The sequence below is a fragment of the Cetorhinus maximus genome, chromosome 7 (genome assembly GCF_964194155.1).
Source record: "Cetorhinus maximus chromosome 7, sCetMax3.hap1.1, whole genome shotgun sequence".
Taxonomy (NCBI): Eukaryota; Metazoa; Chordata; class Chondrichthyes; order Lamniformes; family Cetorhinidae; genus Cetorhinus; species Cetorhinus maximus.
The window spans coordinates 111006591-111025459 of record NC_135885.1 but is presented as its reverse complement, the minus strand read 5'-3'; the positions used below and the strand labels follow the sequence as shown (position 1 = coordinate 111025459).

The 18869-nt window shown below is 43.9% G+C and overlaps 1 protein-coding gene across 1 annotated transcript in view; it reads left to right on the top strand.

Moving 5' to 3' along the window:
• The window catches only part of LOC144682433 (claudin-10-like), a 114386-nt gene that overhangs the window by 50839 nt on the left and 44678 nt on the right, over window positions 1-18869 (top strand). Inside the window, exons 2-3 of the mRNA XM_078544839.1 lie at window positions 13545-13706; window positions 14972-15053. Of these exons, the coding sequence (XP_078400965.1) occupies window positions 13545-13706; window positions 14972-15053 (244 nt within the window). The remainder of the gene's footprint in view (window positions 1-13544; window positions 13707-14971; window positions 15054-18869) is intronic.

Genomic DNA, 18869 nt, shown 5'->3' with positions numbered 1-18869 from the left:
CTCCTTCCTGGGTTGCAGCCATGTTGCTGCTGCAACTCTGGTGCAGGCAGCCTCCCTGGGGCTGCCTGCACCACTTTTGAATTGGCCATTGGACCTGGCGGACAACAGGTCCCTGCCCCCACCTGTCCCTTCTCGGAGATTCTTCAGCCACCTTTCACACTGGGCGGGCCTTAATTGGCCCGCCAGTGTGAAATCGCTTTCCGGCCCCGATCGCAGGCAGTGGTCAGCTTCCCAACCGGCACCGCCGAACCCGCCCAACAAGGGCAAAATTCTGCTCATGATTTCTCTTCGATAATTCCATGTTGACTTTGCCCAATCTTACCATTATTTTCAAAGTGTCCAGTTATCACATCCTTTAGAATAGATCTAGAGCTAATGTCAGGCTAACAGGTCTACAGCCTTTTTCAACAGCTTGGGATGAAGATCATCAGGTCTAGGGGATTTATCAACTTAAAAGTTTAAAAAGTTATGTTTTAAAACTTAAAGCACTTGAAGGCTGCTTGAAATATATCAGCGTGATGGTCGGACAAAACACTGAAGGGGAAAAATTGGATAAGGCCCAAAAACGGGCATGGGGATTGCAATGATTGCAGTGTGCAGCTGAAGCTCAGCACGATGCTGAATGGTTGCATGCCTGAGTAAGGGGTGAAAAATCATGAGAAGCTAGCACAAGGTCAAGTTAGCCTTCACTACCTAACGCCAGATTGTACTTCTTAAAAAGATGGTACATTTTGGCTGGAGCAGATGATGAAAATCATTGCACAAGTGACTCTGACCTGGGAAGGACATGGGAATGGCACAACATGGCAGAAAGGGTTTTAAATGTCTCTGATGCAGCACTGGGGGCCTTGGTACAGGAGATAGACAGGATGGGAGAGGTCCTCTACCTATATGGGGTCAGGAGGTCATCCAGACAAACTCTGAGAAAAAAGTTAGAGGAGATATTCAGTGCAGGTCAGTGTCGCCCCAAGAACCTGGATGCAGTACCGAAAGAAGTTCAATGACCTCACACAAGTGGTGAAGGTTAGTGAAAACATCATCAAATGCCACATTCCACCAACTGCGATAACTACCAACCATGAGCTTCACACGCTGCTCAATGCGCCACACCCTCATCTCTCGCCTCCCAACAATCTCAATTAATCATCATGCATAACTAATATGCATAATTCCACCTCAGCTTCATACACATAGCATAGCTGTAAGCCTCATAGCCACATCTCACACCTTGCACACAGCTGCTCAACCATGACACTCACTGACACACTTTCCTCTCGTTTGAAGGACAAGATGTTGAACAACCAAAGGCAGCAGCAGTTAACTGAGGGGGATGGGGGTGGGGTGGTTGGGGACACACAGCTATATGTCCTCACCCCAATAGAGGAGACAGTGCTCACCATCATTTGAGCAGCTATGATTGAGGCTATGGTCAGTGCAGGGATGGAATGAGGGAGTGCTCATATCCAATTCGCCTTCTCACATCCCACTTCCCCCTCATTGTTTGGTCTCTGAAAACAAAAGGAATATGTTCAAGCTGTGCACCTTTTTGAATTACTCGGGACTTGGGTTTACAGTTTCCCGTTGCTTTCTCCATGGCAATATCTCATCTAATCAGAGTCGATTTGCCAACCAATCAACACCCTTTTCTCCTGTAGTATAAATTGTTGTGATCATTTGAAATTTGGCATTTGTCCTAACGAATGCAAGATGAAAAGCTTCAGCAAGCTGTCTCTCTTTTCAGCAATATTCAAGATGATTTATCGACATCTTCATCCTTCAGTGACGAATAAGAACAAAAAAAATCAATTGGCAATTCAAAGGAAGAGGTGTCTGATTAGCACAATGATTCTGGTGCAGTTGAGGAAGGCTTGGAAGCAGAAGCTATTATACACAACGAATGTAGGGAGAAGGTCATTCAGTACTTGGCTGAGCAGCAGTGTGCAATATCTGGTATGACCAAATGAGGGGACACATTAGTCAGAGCGCACAGCTGATGCCGATACATCATCACAATTCCCGGCGCACAAAGGAGCAGCACCTTCTGTGGCTCAGTTCATAGCACCCTCGCCTTTGAATCAGAGGGTTGTGGGTTCATGTCCCACTCCCGGAAACCAAGAACTGTGATTGTACTCGAAAGAGTTGCAATCTGTGACTGTTGGTAACTCGAAAGAGTTTCACTTCAAATGTAAGAAGCCATATACATTTTAGAACACTGTGCAATGTAACATTAATCAAATGCATGGGGAAATGAGTGCACTGAAAAATGTTTTACAAATATTACCTATCACAAAATGGCTCTGGTTAAAGCAATACCGCTCCAAACCTCCTCATTATGCTAGAATATCATCAAAAATTTTGAGGATCAACTGAAAGTCAACTCAAGAAGAATATTGCCTTTGCATCAACTTTTTGAGACACGCGAAAAATGAACATTTAAAAAGTGGCGGTCATTGTAAAGAAAGATTATGCATCATTATATATGATAATCATCATTCCTTGAATGAAAGTATATTTATCTGTCACAGGTAAGGTTAGAATAAATAAGTCATTTTAAAGACATTATCATAATTTTCCTCTAAGTCATATTTCCTACATTTGTTGCAAAGATTCCCACCCTTGCACTATCCTTAATATCATCTTTGGTTTTTGCTACTCCTGATAGCCTTCTCTTTTGTCTCCTTTTAGGGAAGGATTTTGGTTGAAAGAAGAGACTTCCAGAGGGAGAATGGTGTTTGGAATTGATTACCTGACAACTTTCTCCTGAACACTTTCCAATGGGATTCTTTCTGCTTCCTACTTGGTGTTTCTCTGTGTCATGCAATGATCATTCATCTTGCAATGGAGACAACTGTCATTTCTATTAGCCTCTACTACATTTGTCTTTGATGTTTTTAAGACATGTTCTGCTACCTAGTTCCCCTGCTTTATCTCACATACACAATTGAATAGTACAAGAGTACCTCAGAGGTAGCACCCTCAACTCTATCAGAAAGTAATGCATTCAAGCTCCAGAATTTCAGCACTAATTGAGCACATTTGAACATTTAATCTAGGCTGACATTTGAGTCCAGTACAGAGGAGGGGCTGCATTGTCAGGTAGTCTGCCTTTTAATTAAAATGTTAAACTAAGACTCTTTTGGTTGGCTGTAAAAAAAATTCCATGGCACTATTCAAAGAAGAACAGAGGAGTTATCCTGATTTATCTATCAACCAACACAATCAAAACAAATTAGCTCGTCATTTATTTTATTGCTGTTCATGAGAACTTGCTGTGTGCAATTGACTGCCATAATTGCCTACACAATAAAAATGATTACGCATCAAAAGCAGCTTATTAGCTGTGAACTGCTTTGGAACATCATGGGGATGTGCAAGGTAATCTATAAATGTAAATTCATTCTTTCCACTAACGACTGCATGCAGGTTTAATAAATGATCTCAAATTAAAGGATCCCCTGGGAAACAGTGATTAGAATATGGTAGAATTTAGCATTCAATTTGAGAGTGAGAAACTTGGGTCACAAACAACCGTGCTAAACTTAAATTAGGGTAATTGCAATGGAATGAGGGCAGAGTTGGCTGGAGTGGGCTAGGAAAGGAGTTTAGCAGAAAAGACGTTTGATGAACAATGGCAGGCATTTAATAAAATAGTTCATGACTCATAACAAAGATATATCTCAGTGAGGAAGAAGGATTCAAGGAAGGGGATACACCAACCATGGTCAACCAAGGAAGTTAAGGATAGTATCAAATTGAAAGAAAAATCATACAATGTGGCAAAGATTAATGGTAAGCCAGAGAATTGGGAAAGTTTTAAAAATCAACAAAAGATGAACAAAAAATAATGACGACGGAGAAAATAAACTTTTGAGGGGAAACTAGCAAGTAATATAAAAACGGACAAAAAGAGCTTCTTTAAAAATATAAAAAGGAAGAGAGAGGCCAAAGTGAACATAGGCCCCTTAGAGAATGAGGCTGGGGAAATAATAATGGGGAACTGGAAATGGAAGAAGAATTGAATAAATAATTTGCTTAAGTCTTCACGGTAGATGATACTAATAGCATTCCAAAAATACTAAATAATCAAGGGGCAAAAGAGGGAGTGGAAATAAATACAATAACTATCACTAGAGAAAACGTACTAGGGAAACTAATGGGGCTAAAGGCCTATAAGCACCCTGGACCTGATGGGTTGCATCCTAGGATATTAAAGGAAGTAGCTACAGAGATAGTGAATGCACTGGTAGTAATCTTCCAAGAACCCTTAGATTCTGGAAAAGTCCCAGAGGATTGGAGAATGGCCAATGTAACACCCTTATTCAAAAAGGGAGGGAGACAAAAAGCAGGGTAACTATGGGCCAGTTAGCTTAATATCTGTCATTGGGAACAGGTTGGAGTCTATTATAAAGGATGTAATAGCAGAGCATTTAGAAATACATAATCCAATCAAGCAGAGTCAGCATGGCTTCATGAAGGGGAAAACCATGCCTGACAAATTTATTAGAATTCTTTGAGGAGGTAACAGGCAGGATAGATAAAAGGAACCACTAGATATACTGTATTTGGATTTCCAAAAGGCATTCGATAGGGTACAGCACATAAGGCTACTTAATAAGATAAGAGCCCTTGTGTTGGGGGTAGTATATTAGCATGGATAGTGGACTGGCTAACTAATAGAAGACAGAAAATTGGGATAAGGGGGGCATTTTCGGAATGGTAACCTGTAACTAGTGGAGTGACACAGGGATCAGTGCTGGGGCCTCAATTATTTACAATATACATTAATGACTTGGATGAGGGAAATGAAGGTACTATCATCAAGTTTGTGGGTGACACAAAAATAGGTGGGAAGGCAAGTTTTGAGGATAACACAAGGAGTCTACAAAGGGATATAGACAGGTTAAGTGAGTGGGCAAAAACTTGGCAGATGGAATATAATGTGGGAAAATGTGACGTTATAAACTTTGGCAGGAAGAATAGAGGAGCTGAATATTATTTAAATGGAGAAAGACTGCAGAAACCTGCAGCACAGAGGGATTTGGGAGTCCTTGTGCATGAATCCCAAAAAGCTAACATACAAGTTCAATAGATAATAGGGAAGGCAAATGGAATGTTGACTTTTATATCAAAGGGAATGGAGTATAAAAATAGGGAAGTCTTGCTAAAACTATACAAGGCACTAGTTAGACCACACCTAGAATACTGTGAACAATTTTGGTCCCCTTATCTAAGGAAAGATATACTGGCATTGCAGGCAGTCCAGAGAAGGTTCACTAGATTGATCCCAGGTATGGATGGATTTTCTTATGCAGAGAGGTTGAGCAGGTTGGGCCGATACTCACTGGAATTTAGAAGAATGAGAGGTGACCTCATTGAAACCTACATGATTCTTAGGGTACTTGACAGGGTAGATGCTGAGAGGTTGTTTCCCCTTGTGGGAGGGTCTAGGACCAGAGGGCATAATCTCAGGGTAAGGGGGCACCCATTTAAAATGGAGATGAGGAGGAATTTCTTCTCTCAAAGAGTTGTCTATCTATGGAATTCTTTACCGCAGATGACTATAGAGGCTGGGTCATTAAGTATATTCAAGGCTGAGGTAAACAGATTTTTAATCAGTATGGGGAAAAGGCAGGAAAGTCAAGTTGAGGATTATCAAATCAGCCATGATCTCATTGAGTGACAGAGCAGGATTGATGGGTGAGTTGTTGATTCTGCTCCTACAGCTTATGGTCTCATGGGATACTTTTATCTTAACTCTCAACAAAAACAGGCACAAAGTGGGCAGGCATCTGAGCTTCTGAACTTGATGATACAAAATAAGGTCATTTTAAGGTGCATGCTCCTTTTTCACAGCAAGAGCAAGCTCTCAGCCCTACTTACACTTGTAACTTAGGATAGAAATTTAGCAAGGTTCCATGATTTAAAGGCAACCTGCATCTCTTAGTGCTTCTGCCTTTAATCTAGGGTGAATAACAGATGTTGTAAAAATAATGTCTGCTTCTATGGTTTCCTGTTACTCAGGCAGTGTTGTTGTGGTCTCAGTATTAGAGGTGGGTGTTGTCCCTGGCAGAAAGGCACAGAGTGCATTACCAGAAAGCCCTGTAATAGTGGGCAGAGGTAATGGAGCATGTGACCGTCAGTATTCTGGCGTCATAGAATTGGTAGCAATATAGGAAAAAAGTTTGATGTGCTCACATGTCATAGCCATTATATCAGAGAGCATGAGCATGGACTTCTCTGCTCCACGTGCCACTGTTGGGGGCTTCTGACATGTCTGCCTGATGTTCTCCTACAGCTTACTGCTAGTCCAGCAACCTCTCCGTGACCATTTCCAGAGGCTCATCATCTGACTCAGACTTAGCAGAGGCCTCTTCTCCAGCAGTCCTCTGACTGCCACAGACCTTGGCTGTCACTACCTCCTGCTATGGACACATGTCTGTATGGTGAACACCAGAGTGTCAGCCAGAGCCTAAACTAGATAGATGACCCACCGAGGTGTGTGTCTCTGGGCTGGTGGAGGGGCAGGTGAAAGCTCGGCAGGATCCCACTTTGCATCTCATGCATGCTCATTTAAAGCACAACAGACTGGAATTGTGTGCCCTGTCAAATCATCTGGCAAAATGCCAGAGGGAATTCGCACGTTCTTTAACCCAACCAGACATTAGTAGCTTGCATCGAGTGAGGGAAGATTTTTAAGGCACTTACTTGGAGTCGAAGCTGGCTGCACCACTTGGGCTGGCCACAGGTACAGTATGCACGGGAGACACAAAGGTGTGGTGATGTTGTGTGCAAGACACAAAGGTGGGGGTCCAAAGGAGCAGAAGGAAGGGTGGATGAGAACAGGGGGTTGGGGGGGTGGGGGGTGTGGATGTTAACAAGGGATGGGGGGAGGATTCTGGATGAGAATAACAGCCAGGGGTCTGGATGCAAGCGAGGGGGGCAGTGTGGACAGAGTGAGGAGGGAAGGGAGGCATGAAGGGGAATGGGGGGAAGGAAGGCATGAAGGGGAATGGGGGGAAGGAAGGCATGAAGAGGAAGGGGGTTGGGGTGGGGCCAGAGTGTTCAGCAGGAGGGGCCAGTTGAGTCAACATTGGAATCCTGAGGGTAGAACTGGGAGTACTGGTGATATGAGGATATAGAGACTGTGAGAGGGGGAGTGGGATGCGGTAGGGTGGGAGGGTCAGGGTCCGGGTATTGCAGGTATAGTTCTCATCGGTGGGGGGGTGGTTGTTGAGGGGTCAAGAATGGTGACATGGATCATGGGAGTGAGGAGGATCAGGCTGGGCCTAGGAACGGTGACTGGGAGGGGCTCAGCAGGGAGGGAAGGCATGTGCATCAGTGATAGGGTCCTGGGTGACAGGGGGAGGATAAAAGGTGGTGGAGACAGTTTGAAATGAAACACTCCAGACCAAGGCAACACCTTTTATGTCCAAGTGCAAAACATCATTGAGGGGAAGGGTCTGCTCAGGTGGGTTGAGTTCAAGTTCAGCATTGCTAAACTACTAAATGGAAACCCTAACAATCATGTGGAGAATGTATGAGAGCTTTCTCATTTGCTATTCCTCACTATTTCATGAAGGCCACATGGCAGCAGCTCTGGCCCAGAGGGTTCTCACAACAATGAAACCCCAACACGTTGCAGAGCTGCTGTACACTATGAGCCATTGGCTCCAGTCAGAGTTAGGGGAGAAGGGGAAAAGGGGGGGAAGGAGGGAGGGGCTCCAGTCAGAGTTAGGGGAGAAGGGGGGGAGGGGAGAAGGGGGGGAGGGGAGAAGGGGGGGAGGGGAGAAGGGGGGGAGGGGAGAAGGGGGGGAGGGGAGAAGGGGGGGAGGGGAGAAGGGGGGGAGGGGAGAAGGGGGGGAGGGGAGAAGGGGGGGAGGGGAGAAGGGGGGGAGGGGGGAGGGGGGGAGGGGGGGGAAGGGGGAAGGGGGAGGGGGGGGAAGGGGGAGGGGGGAGGGGGGGGAAGGGGGGGGGAGGGGGGGGGGAGGGGGGGGAGGGGGGGGAGGGGGGGAAGGGGGAGGGGGGGAGGGGGGGGAGGGAGAAGGGGGGGGAAGGGAGAAGGGGGGGGAAAGGGAGAAGGGGGAGGGGGGCCTACAAGGGGCACTCAGGTGAATGGCAGTCAAGTCACGACTGCAAACCTCATTTCTCCCAGGGGAATGGACCTGCCTGACAAGAGCTCATGTGGTTAGTCTTTCCATTATGACAAGGTCTCTCCATTGAGTCTCGAGGGCAGTGGAAACAAGCAGAATTGTGCAAGTGGGAGGCTTCCTGAACATGTCATCACCTTTGTCAAAGAATGATTTCTCCGTGCACAGCTATGTATTGGGGGGAGGAAGGCCCATCCTTCATCCAGTCCAGCTTTGGAAGGGGTGAAGTGTGCACCTCGATTAAAACTTCCAGAAGCTAGAATGAATACAGGAGACTTCCAAACAGTGCAAGGTAACATATATTTGGGAGCTCTAAAACTATTAATAATGATTGAACACCTGTGTCACCGGTGCTAATTCAATACTTTTCAATTTTCCTTACTCTGCCGCCACATCTAGCTGCATATCCAACATCCGCAGGACCTTCTGCTCCCAAACTTTGGAAAGAGGACCTCCCTCCTTTTGCAGGTGGCCTGGACGAGAGTTTTGGAGGAGGTATCACTGAACTGGGTGGGGGGTGCCGGAGCTTGCTGCCTCCCCCTTGACATTTTCACAGTCTTCGAAGGTCCTGGCACACTGACTGAATGGCTGTCCAGGTGCCTTTTAAATATGGCACCTGGACATGATGTTGGGGCGGCCAACTTCCTGCCCACCTCACCACGAGACTCAACGTGAACCTCGTCGCTGCATAATTAATTAGCTGAACATCGCGTGATTCGGCGGGTTTATCCGCTACATTCTGCAGCAGAAGTCCCTCTGACTTCCCACTAGATTCCAACCAACGTGGCCCAGTCTGACTCTGGTAAACATTGATGCCGTCATAGACAATCTACGTACTTTAGTTAATGAAGTTTAGAGAGTGAAACTGGGTGATTTTCTGTGCATGGGGAAGGAGGAGCAGGGGCAGGGGGAAAGGATGATGCCTGACGCACCTCTCCAGAGGCTGAGCTTATATCCTAGCTCTGCTGCAGAGGACACAGATGACAACTTCCAGGGCCAAGCTTTAAAAAAAAGATAGGTTTGCACTAGTAATTGCTCAGTTCATTGGGAGACCTGCATATCAAGTGTAATGTTATTGTAGATAGGTTGAGAAAGTACAGTTAACCATGCAACTTGTGGTCAGCTCTGTAAGTCCTCAATAACAGAGGCAAGCCAATGACACCAGCTCTGACAGCTTCAATGTAAGCTAAGATTCTGTAAGCATCTGGATTTTGTTTTTATTCTTTTGTGAGTTGGAGGCATTGCCAGCAAGGTCAGCACTTGTTGCTCATCCCTAATTGCCCTTGAACTTACTAGGTTATTTTATAGGGCAGTTAAGGAGTCAACCAGATTGCTGTGGAGTCATGTGTAGGCAAATTTCCTTCCATTAGTGAACCATTTGGATTTTTACAACAAGCATTTTCATTACTGAGATCAACATTCCATTCCAGATTTTATTGACTCAATTCAAATTCCACTATCAGCCATGGTGGGATTTGAACCCACATCCACAGAGAATTAGTCTGAGCCTCTAGGCTACTGATCCAGTGGCATTACCACTATGCCACCATCTCTCCGAGATAGTAGTGATCAAAAGTTTGGAAGGTTCTGTTGAAGGAGCCTTGGTGAGTTGTTGCAGCACATCTTGTATATGGTCCACATTGGGTAAAGTCAACAAATTGTCCAAACAATGTGATTTAACTGAAAAACCCATGTTGGTGTTTGGGTTGAACAGTGAAAGGACTGGGGCTGGTGTTGGAAAGGATTGTTGGTGCAGGGGAGTTTCGGGGGAGGTACCACTGAACTGGGTGGGGGGTGCCGGAGCTTGCTGCCTCCCCCTTGACGTTTTCACAGTCTTCGAAATTCCTGGCACAGTCTAAATCAGAAATGATTTAGTCAAAAGAGCTCTTGTGACCTGCTGTTCTATCAAGACAGATAAATCTTACTCTTCCCGTTTTCCTATTTTGTAGCCTTATTGGGAAGGAGATAAAGTCATTGACAGTGGAAGAGTGCATCTGCCATTAGCTTGATATAGACATTGACATAGATTAGCAGCAATAGTCAGTCAATGTAACCAACTGCAGCCTGGAATGAATATTGCAGCATTAGTGTTGCTCAAGATGCTAATACATGCCCTATCAGAGCTCTGGTGAAGGCATGACTTTAACATATATCTCCTCTCAGAATCCTTGGGTGTGGGGGGCAGGGGTCATGAGTTACATCTGCAAGGGATAAACTTTTGTCAACAGCAAAAACAAAAATACCTGGAAAAACTCAGCAGGTCTGACAGCATCTGCGGAGAGGAACACAGTTAACGTTTCGAGTCCGTATGACTCTTCATCAAAACTAAGGAAATATAGAAAAGAGGTGAAATATAACCTGGTTTAAGGGGAGGTGGGACAGGTAGAGCTGGATAGAGGGCCAGTGATAGGTGGAGATAACCAAGAGATGTCACAGACAAAAGGACAAAGAGGTGTTGACGGTGGTGATATTAGCTAAGGAATGTGCTAATAGGTGACATTAAGGGTAGAAATCAGGATGAGCAAGGGACAGATAGCCCTAGTGGGGGGGCTAATCGAAATAGGCTAAAAGGTAGAGATAAAACAATGGATGGAAATACATTTAAAAATAATGGATATAGGTGGGAAAAGAAAAATATATATAAATTATTAGAAAAGGGGGATCAGAAAGGGGGAAAGGGGGTGGGGATGGAGGAGAGAGTTCATGATCTAAAGTTGTAAAATAAACTTTTGTCTCTGCATTCTGCATACTGTTTTCTAGCAGAGGGGGTAATTGAGAATTGGCACTGAATGAAGGTATCGTGACTGTTGCACAGACCTGCATGATGTGCCACATGAACTGCATGTTCAGTTAAAGCTCTTCCTGCTCATTGTACTCTTTTAATGTCTGTTACACCAGCCAACTCAGCTAAAATAGCAAAAGCCATGCATTAGGAATCAAAATTAAAGTAGTAATTTACCTGGGACGATTATCCTTTTAGATAACATTCAGTGTTGCCATGCTGACTGTCAATGATTTGTGGGTCTATTGTAGGCCTGATGAATGGCATAGGTTAAAAATAACATTTGGTTCGAAAAATGAATAAAACCCTCATTTGCATATATTAAGTAGGTGCCCATCAATTTAACACAGGTGTATTTAGAGTCATAGAGTCATAGAGGTCTACAGCACAGAAAAAGGCCCATTAAGCCTGCGCTGGTCAAACAAGTACCTAACTATTCTAATCCCATTTTCCAGCACTAGGCCCATAGTCTTGTATGCCATGGCATCGCAAGTGCACATCCAAATACTTCTTACATGTTATTAGGGTTTCTGCCTCTACCGCCCTTTCAGGCAGTGAGTTCCAGATTCCCATCACCCTCTGGGTGAAAAAATTCTTCCTCACATCCCCTCAAATCTCCTGCCCCTTACCTTAAATCTGTCCCTTACCTTAAATCTATGCCCCCTGGTTATTGATCCCTCCACTAAGGGGAAAAGTTTCTTCCTGTCTACCCTATCTATGCCCCTCATAATTTTATACACCTCAATAATGTCCCCCCTCAAACTCCTCTGCTCCATGGAAAATCCAATCTCTCCTCATAACTAAAACTCTTCAGCCCAGGCAACATCCTGGTAAATCTCCTCTGCACTCTCTCTAGTGCAATCACATCCTTCCTATAATGCGAATTCCAGAACTGCACACAATATTCTAGCTGTGGCCTAACCAGCATTTTATACAGTTCCAGCATAACCTCCCTGCTCTTATATTCTATGCTTCGGTTAATAAAGGCAAGTATCCCAATATGCCGCCTTAACCACTTTATCTACCTATCCCACTACCTTAAGGAACCAGTGGATGTGCACACCAAGGCCCCTCTGATCCTCGGTACTTCCCAGGTTCCTACCATTCATCGTGTATTCCCATACCTTGTTTGTCCTGCCCAAGTACATCATCTCGTACTTATCCGGATTAAACTCCATTTGCCACTGATTAGCCCATCTGACCAGCCCATCTATATCCTCCTGTAATCTGAGGCTATCCTCCTCACTATTTACCACCCCACCAATTTTCGTGTCATCTGCGAACTTACTGATCAACCCTCCTATATTCAAGTCTAAATCATTTATATATACCACAAATAGCAAGGGACCCAACACCGATCCCTGTGGAACCCCACTGGACACAGGCATCCAGTCACAAAAACACTCCTCGACATCACCCTCTGCTTCCTGCCACTGAGCTAATTTTGGATCCAATTTGCCAAATTGCCTTGGGTCCCATGGGCTCTTACCTTCGTTATCAGTCTCCCATGTGGGACTTTATCAAAAGCCTTGCTGAAATACAAGTAGACTACGTAAAATGCATTGCCCTCATCTACACACCTGGTCACCTCTTCGAAAATTTCAATCAAATTGGTCAGACATGACCTCCCCCTAACAAAACCATGCTGACTGTCCCCGATTAATCCCTGCCTCTCCAAGTGTAGATTAACGCTGTCCCTCAGAATTGCTTCCAATAGTTTCCCCACCTCTGAGGTTAGACTGACTGGCCTGTAGTTCCCTGGTTTATCCCTTCCTCTCTTCTTTCCAGTGTGGAATGGAATATCAAGATCACAATGCAATTTAAATGGTCCCTAGTGTCCACTGAAAATTGCTTCTTGGATATTTTTTTCCAAGGCTGACTTTACATATGTGCTGAATTTCAATTTGCATTTCATTATTGTTTCAATAAGGCCTATGAATGGTTCTGTATAAGCAGATAATGACCATTTTGAAAGTTTTTTTTCACACCACAACAGTATAATGTCATTTCATATGTTCATAGGATTCTTTCCAAAACTCACCTGTAGACATTTATGTACTCTTTATTACCAATGAATGCCTTCTGCATTATAGGCAGTGGTCCAAGGTTCCTTACTACCAGTATACACTTGGAAGTTAATCCTCTTTCATGACATTAGTCCTTGCATCTGCACATTAAGCCCTCATATCCTCAAAATTGGTTTCTTCTTGTAAGTGAAACACTAATTCAGGAAAACTTGTAAATTTATAATCCAGATTTATATCCCATTCTTTTGAGTTGGAATTGAAGTCTTTCATTCCCTTAATATTCCATTCCTCCTACAATCTACAGGCTTTTAAAATCCAAGTTTGGTATTTTGTAGTTGCTATTTCTTGATTTACTTACTCTTCTCTCCTACTCTATCCAGCTCCTGTGGTATCCTGCTCTTTGGACCTAGACAGTAGAACAAGTGTATGACTTAAAAAAAATATGATTGGTCTTTGCATATGAGAGAAAAAATGTTTTACATAATCAATTTGTTGTAAACCCTAATTTTTAATGCAAGAAATAACAAATAATCTAATATCTTACTAAATATTTGAAATTTGCTAATGTTTGATTTCTTTCTCATTCAGCTTATATACAAGTCTGCAGAGGTCTCATGATTACTGCTGTTTGTCTTGGATTTTTTGGTTGCATATTTTCACTGGTGGGGATGAAGTGCACAAAAATCGGAGGCTCAGAGAAAATTAAAGGAAAAATTACCATTTGCGCAGGAATGCTATTCATTTTTTCTGGTAAGGATGGTCACAAGTGTGTAAGATGGTTATATCCAATCCTTGGCTGGTTTTCAGTGTGTGTTTTACTCAGGATGCAATTGTGCAGTTTATTTAAAAGGCAACAAACCATAGGGGACATGAGGGGCCATAGGGGTATGGGGCATGGGGAGTGTTTGGAGGGTGACGGAGGTTTGAGGGGTGAAAGATGGAGGGCCTTTATGTTTTTATTTTAACTGGGTCCCAGGGCATCAAGGTGGGCCTTTTAAACAGCCTGCCTTCACAACCCATAGCACCTATGGCTGCCTCTGCACTTCTTTCCAGGTCGGCTGGCCTGACTCCAGATAACATCCGGCCCCAGCAAGATCCTACCTTTCTTGCGAGGTGGGCAGGCCAAACCTTGAATTTTCCCGGCGCTCTCTACCCACCTTGAGGATGAAAATCCAGTTCAATGTTTCAGCTATGTGAACTTTCATCCAAACAATGACTTCCAGCATCTACACATGCACAGTTAAGCATGGAAATCAGGAAGTTGCTGTCCAGTTTGTCCTGCACCTCCACAAGCTTTGCTCTAACAGTATTTTGCTGAGTGTTGCCACTCGTAAACAAAGAAGGTTGTAAGGTTATCCTCTAACCCATTAGATATCCACTAACCACACTGGAAAACGTTGGGCTTCCCCACTAAAGTGTAAGTGGATTTTTAATGGCGTGGTAAGTCTTAATTGTTGCAAAACAATCTCTGTGGCTCTGAACATTTATTTTGACCTGTGTAGAGTATCATTGCTTCAGATTATTATTGGAGATTTTTAAAAGTTTTTAAAGGTTTTTTCTTACTTATCCTTTCTAACCCTTTTACCTCTTTAATCCCATCTTTCTTTCCCTCTATTTTGCTTTCTGTATATGATTTTACATTGAATTAAATGATCTAATTTAGACTTCCAGGCTTAGACTCTGCATGTCTCAATAAAGATTCCTTAATCTGTTTGCTTGAGGGGACACACCATTGCCTGGCCTGTTCACAGATCCCCTATAGAGGGTGCTGCACTGTTTTAGCTCTTCAATTACTGAAAAATACAGTGCCAAAGCCTAAAGAAAGTGGGGGAATGTAAGTGTAGCGCTGTTACAGCCAGGCCAATATTTCATGACCTTGAACCCTTCAATTCATGTTTACTTCAAGCTGTTAGGGAATGGGCTACCTATGACATGCATTTAACCTGTTGTGTAAGGGATTTACAGTTCTGTAATTACTTATTCTACTTGGACTAATGCAAATCTATTCCCTACAGGGTTGGCATCTGTAATTGCTTTTTCCTGGTATGCAAATCGAATTACTGCAGAATTCTATGATCCCATGATTGTAGAACAAAAGTAAGTTTCCACTATGGTCTGGCTTAATTTTCTACTAGGCTATTAAATCTAATGACAGATGGAATGAAACTGAGATTATCATTTCCATAGATCTCTAAGTACACTATGAAATAAAACTGTTAGCTTTGCAGTATAGTCCTCAGAACAGCAGTCTTTGAGATTTATTAATTTAAAATGTTAGTGTTGAAATTTGAGTATTTCTTTATCTTGTTAAATGAAATAATGCCCTGAAAGAATTTTGTTTCCTTAATTTGATTGATCTACATCTTATCTCATTGTGATATGATTTGTCGATTGCAATGGACAGAAGCATGGAATTGGTATTAAAAAATGGCAGATTTTGTAATTTGTACTATAGCTTATATTAAGGATGTATTATTAATAATGGTCACTTTTGGTGCGGAAGTAATGTTGAATTCTTCATTAATCCGTTAGTGGATTCTGATATTCCATTAGATTTTTCAAATTGGGAAATTAAAACAAACTAGAAATGGCAAAATAGAAATTTCTTGCCTTTTTCTGCAGGGCGTAGCTGCAACTAGAATCTGAACACTTACTTCAAACTCGATTTTCAGTGATGCTCATTTATGGTTCTTTGTGGTAAAGATAGAAAATAGTTGTCTGCTTTGTTCATGTGCTAATGTGTCATTTAGAGTATTTAAGATTGAGGCCACTAAATTTGGTTGTATCGCATTCAAAATGGCATCCACTTTGTGAGCACACACTGCTGGTGTTGGGCATGCTGGACATCATTTTGGGTAGGCCTTTGGCAGAGGCACTGTGAATATGTAGACTAAGTAGTAATGCTGTTTTTTGACCTTCATGTTCCAGTTTACCTGTTGTCCTAAACTTGCATAAGCTAAACATGTATTCAGCAGCAGGAAGGATCCCCCCATCAGCACTATTTAAAAAGATTATCAACTACTTCTGGGATAGATTCTGAGTGGTTTCTCCTAGCTATTGCTGATTTGATTGTTGAAGTGTTTGGAGGTTTGTACTGCTACTTGAAGTTGCTGAAGTCTACAGGGAGTAGTGTGGCTTTGGTTCTGGGGTCAAGGGTTCTGCTTAGACCATTTTCTCCCTGCCATTGGTCCAATAGTTTCCAGCCACCTTGGTCTGATGAATTTCAAAGAGAATGAGCAAAGGTGACACAGAGAAGGACAAAGTGCTCAAAGAGGGAGGAGGAGGAGAAGGGCTCTGAGCAGGAGGCCATGTGTACCCTCTTTAGGGAGAATTTCTCTTACCTCAACCTCAGTGAGGAACCTCAACCTCAGTGAGGAACCTCAACCTCAGTGAGGAACAATCTGTGTGATATCTCTATTTCTCTAATGTGGTCCTCACTGAAATCTGTCAGCTCTTGCAGGCAGACCTGCAGCCTCAGAACAGGGTGAAGATGGCATTGCCAGAGGCTGTAGAGGTAGCCATGGCTATAAATGTTTTTCCATCTGTTTCTTCCAGGTTGGATTTTTTTTCAAATCTTTCAGTCTGCCATCCTCATGCACAAAGGTCACTAAACTCTATATGCAAAACAAGATGAATACATTTCATTCTTCTTTGCCAGAAGCAAGCAGGGAGAGCGCGCATGTAGTTTTGCCAGGATAACATGTTTCCCTATTGAGTGATTTGACACACGCCACTTTGTAGGTGACACCTTTGAATTCATAAAGTACTGCTATGGGAAGGGGTACCACTTCTCAATGTCCAACTAGTGTGCAATCAAGCTCATTACATCAGGCAGGTCACTGCTCAGTATCCTAGCAGCAGCATGGTGTCTTTATTCTGCACAAATACATTATATCATCAGCATTTGAGTCACCACAAGAAACCAGAGGGTGGCTGCTGGGTGACAGACACTATCTGCTGACTCTGGTGCACAACCCACACAATTAACGTACATATGATGAGAGCCATGTTTCCACACACAATGCCATGGAACAGACCATTCGGGTGATTAAACATGACTCCTCTGCCTGATCAGTACTGGAGGAGCCCTGCCGTACTCACCAGAGTGTATGTCATGATTCATCATGATCCACTGCACCCGGCACAATTTTGCCATCATGAGGGCAAAGGTCTTGCCACCAGGCATATGATGAGCAGCTGAGGAGGAGGAGGAAGGGAGGAGATAACCAATAACCATGATCGCCTCATCCGACTGTGATGCCAATTCCGCATTCATCAACACTCCAACACCTTAACTTTCCTTTGTTATTGACCATCACAGAGTCCTCTTGGCCACAATGCTGAATTAAAAACCATCACAAAATAAACAATCCAAACCAACAGTACAAATTAAAACATCCATTATACCTAACAAAAGTCAACTGATCACCATTATTCATTTCTTTAGTGACTGTTTTCCAGGTGTCTTTGACTTCATTATTGTTCCTATACAGTGCTACCCTATTGTCTGTAGCATGGGTACTGACTCTGTGTGGGAGACTGCAGATGACCTCGCAAGACTTCCTTGTGCAGTTCTGGCTCCAGAACGTCTGGCTTCAGATTGAGCCACCTTAGCAAGGGCAGCAACCTGTGCTGGATGACTGGCAGGCAACAGCAGGAGCTCTGGCAGAGTGGCAGTAGTAGGAGGAGGATAAATTCTGCCATCCTGAGAGAGCACATACGTGTGTTTTCATGAAATTATTGCTACTGCCATACATGGCACTTCACTAAACCTAGCGATGCTTTTGAGAGCTGAACGACTGTGGGACCCTGCCAGCCTCTTTACACACTGTGGTAGCAAGTTGCACTTACATGGCAACAAGCTGAGATTGCATGGACTCATTCTGAGCTTCCACTGCAGCAAAAACATTGGGTGGCTTCTGCTTGTGCTGTAGTGGAAGCTGAGACATTGACCGTCAGATGCTGAATTATGTTTGGATCCTCAAGTGTGGTGATAGATTTGGGCACCACTTCTGCATTGAAAATGATGGGCTCCAATCTCTGAACAAAATCCTATGCAAGGTTAGTGCTGGATTCCTCTATATCCCTTCATAATAACCGTTGGTTTTCTGACAAGCCTGCCAATGCACCAAGCATTTCTGTGTGTATACCATCAGCCTCTCTCTGTAGGCCACCCCATCAAAGTCCTCAACTGAATCCTCTGCAGTAGCACTTGTGTGCGATCTCACCCTCTGGCCAGGTGGCAGCTGCCCTACCCATTTCCCTTGCCCTGGTCACAGGTCACTCCTGGGCAGGATCTCACCATATGCAGATCCTGCCTTTAGGCTGTCCTTTAAAACACACGTCAGTAGGTGGACCTTGTGGTACAGCCCACCCGAGGCCTGGGATCAAGGAGGGACCCAGGCACTGGTAAATGAAGGCAGGAATGGGGTAATGGGGAGAGGAGGATGGGGGTTAGCAGCAAGGGCAGGGAGTTGGCTTTCAGCAGTTCCGTCCCTTCCCAGTGAGTCCCTCAATCAGGCACTGAGTTCCCGCCCCTGAAAGCCCACAAGCAAATATTCCAGGGTTTGCTTGTCATGCTTTCCCCATGGTGAGTCCCCAGCCGCTGCTGGGTCAATACCTGTGGAGGCACAATGAGGCCCTTAAGTCAGCATTAATTACCAGGGAACTACAGACCTGTTAGCCTGACATCAGTAGTAGGGAACATACTAGAATCTATTCTAAAGGATGTGATAACTGGACACTTAGAAAATAATGGTAGGATTGGACAGAGTCAACATGGATTTATGAAAATGAAATCATGTTTGACAAACCTGTTGGAGTGTTTTGAGGATATAACTAGCAGAATAGATAAGGGGAACCAATGGATGTGGTGTATTTGGATTTTCAGAAGACTTTGGATATGGTCCCACA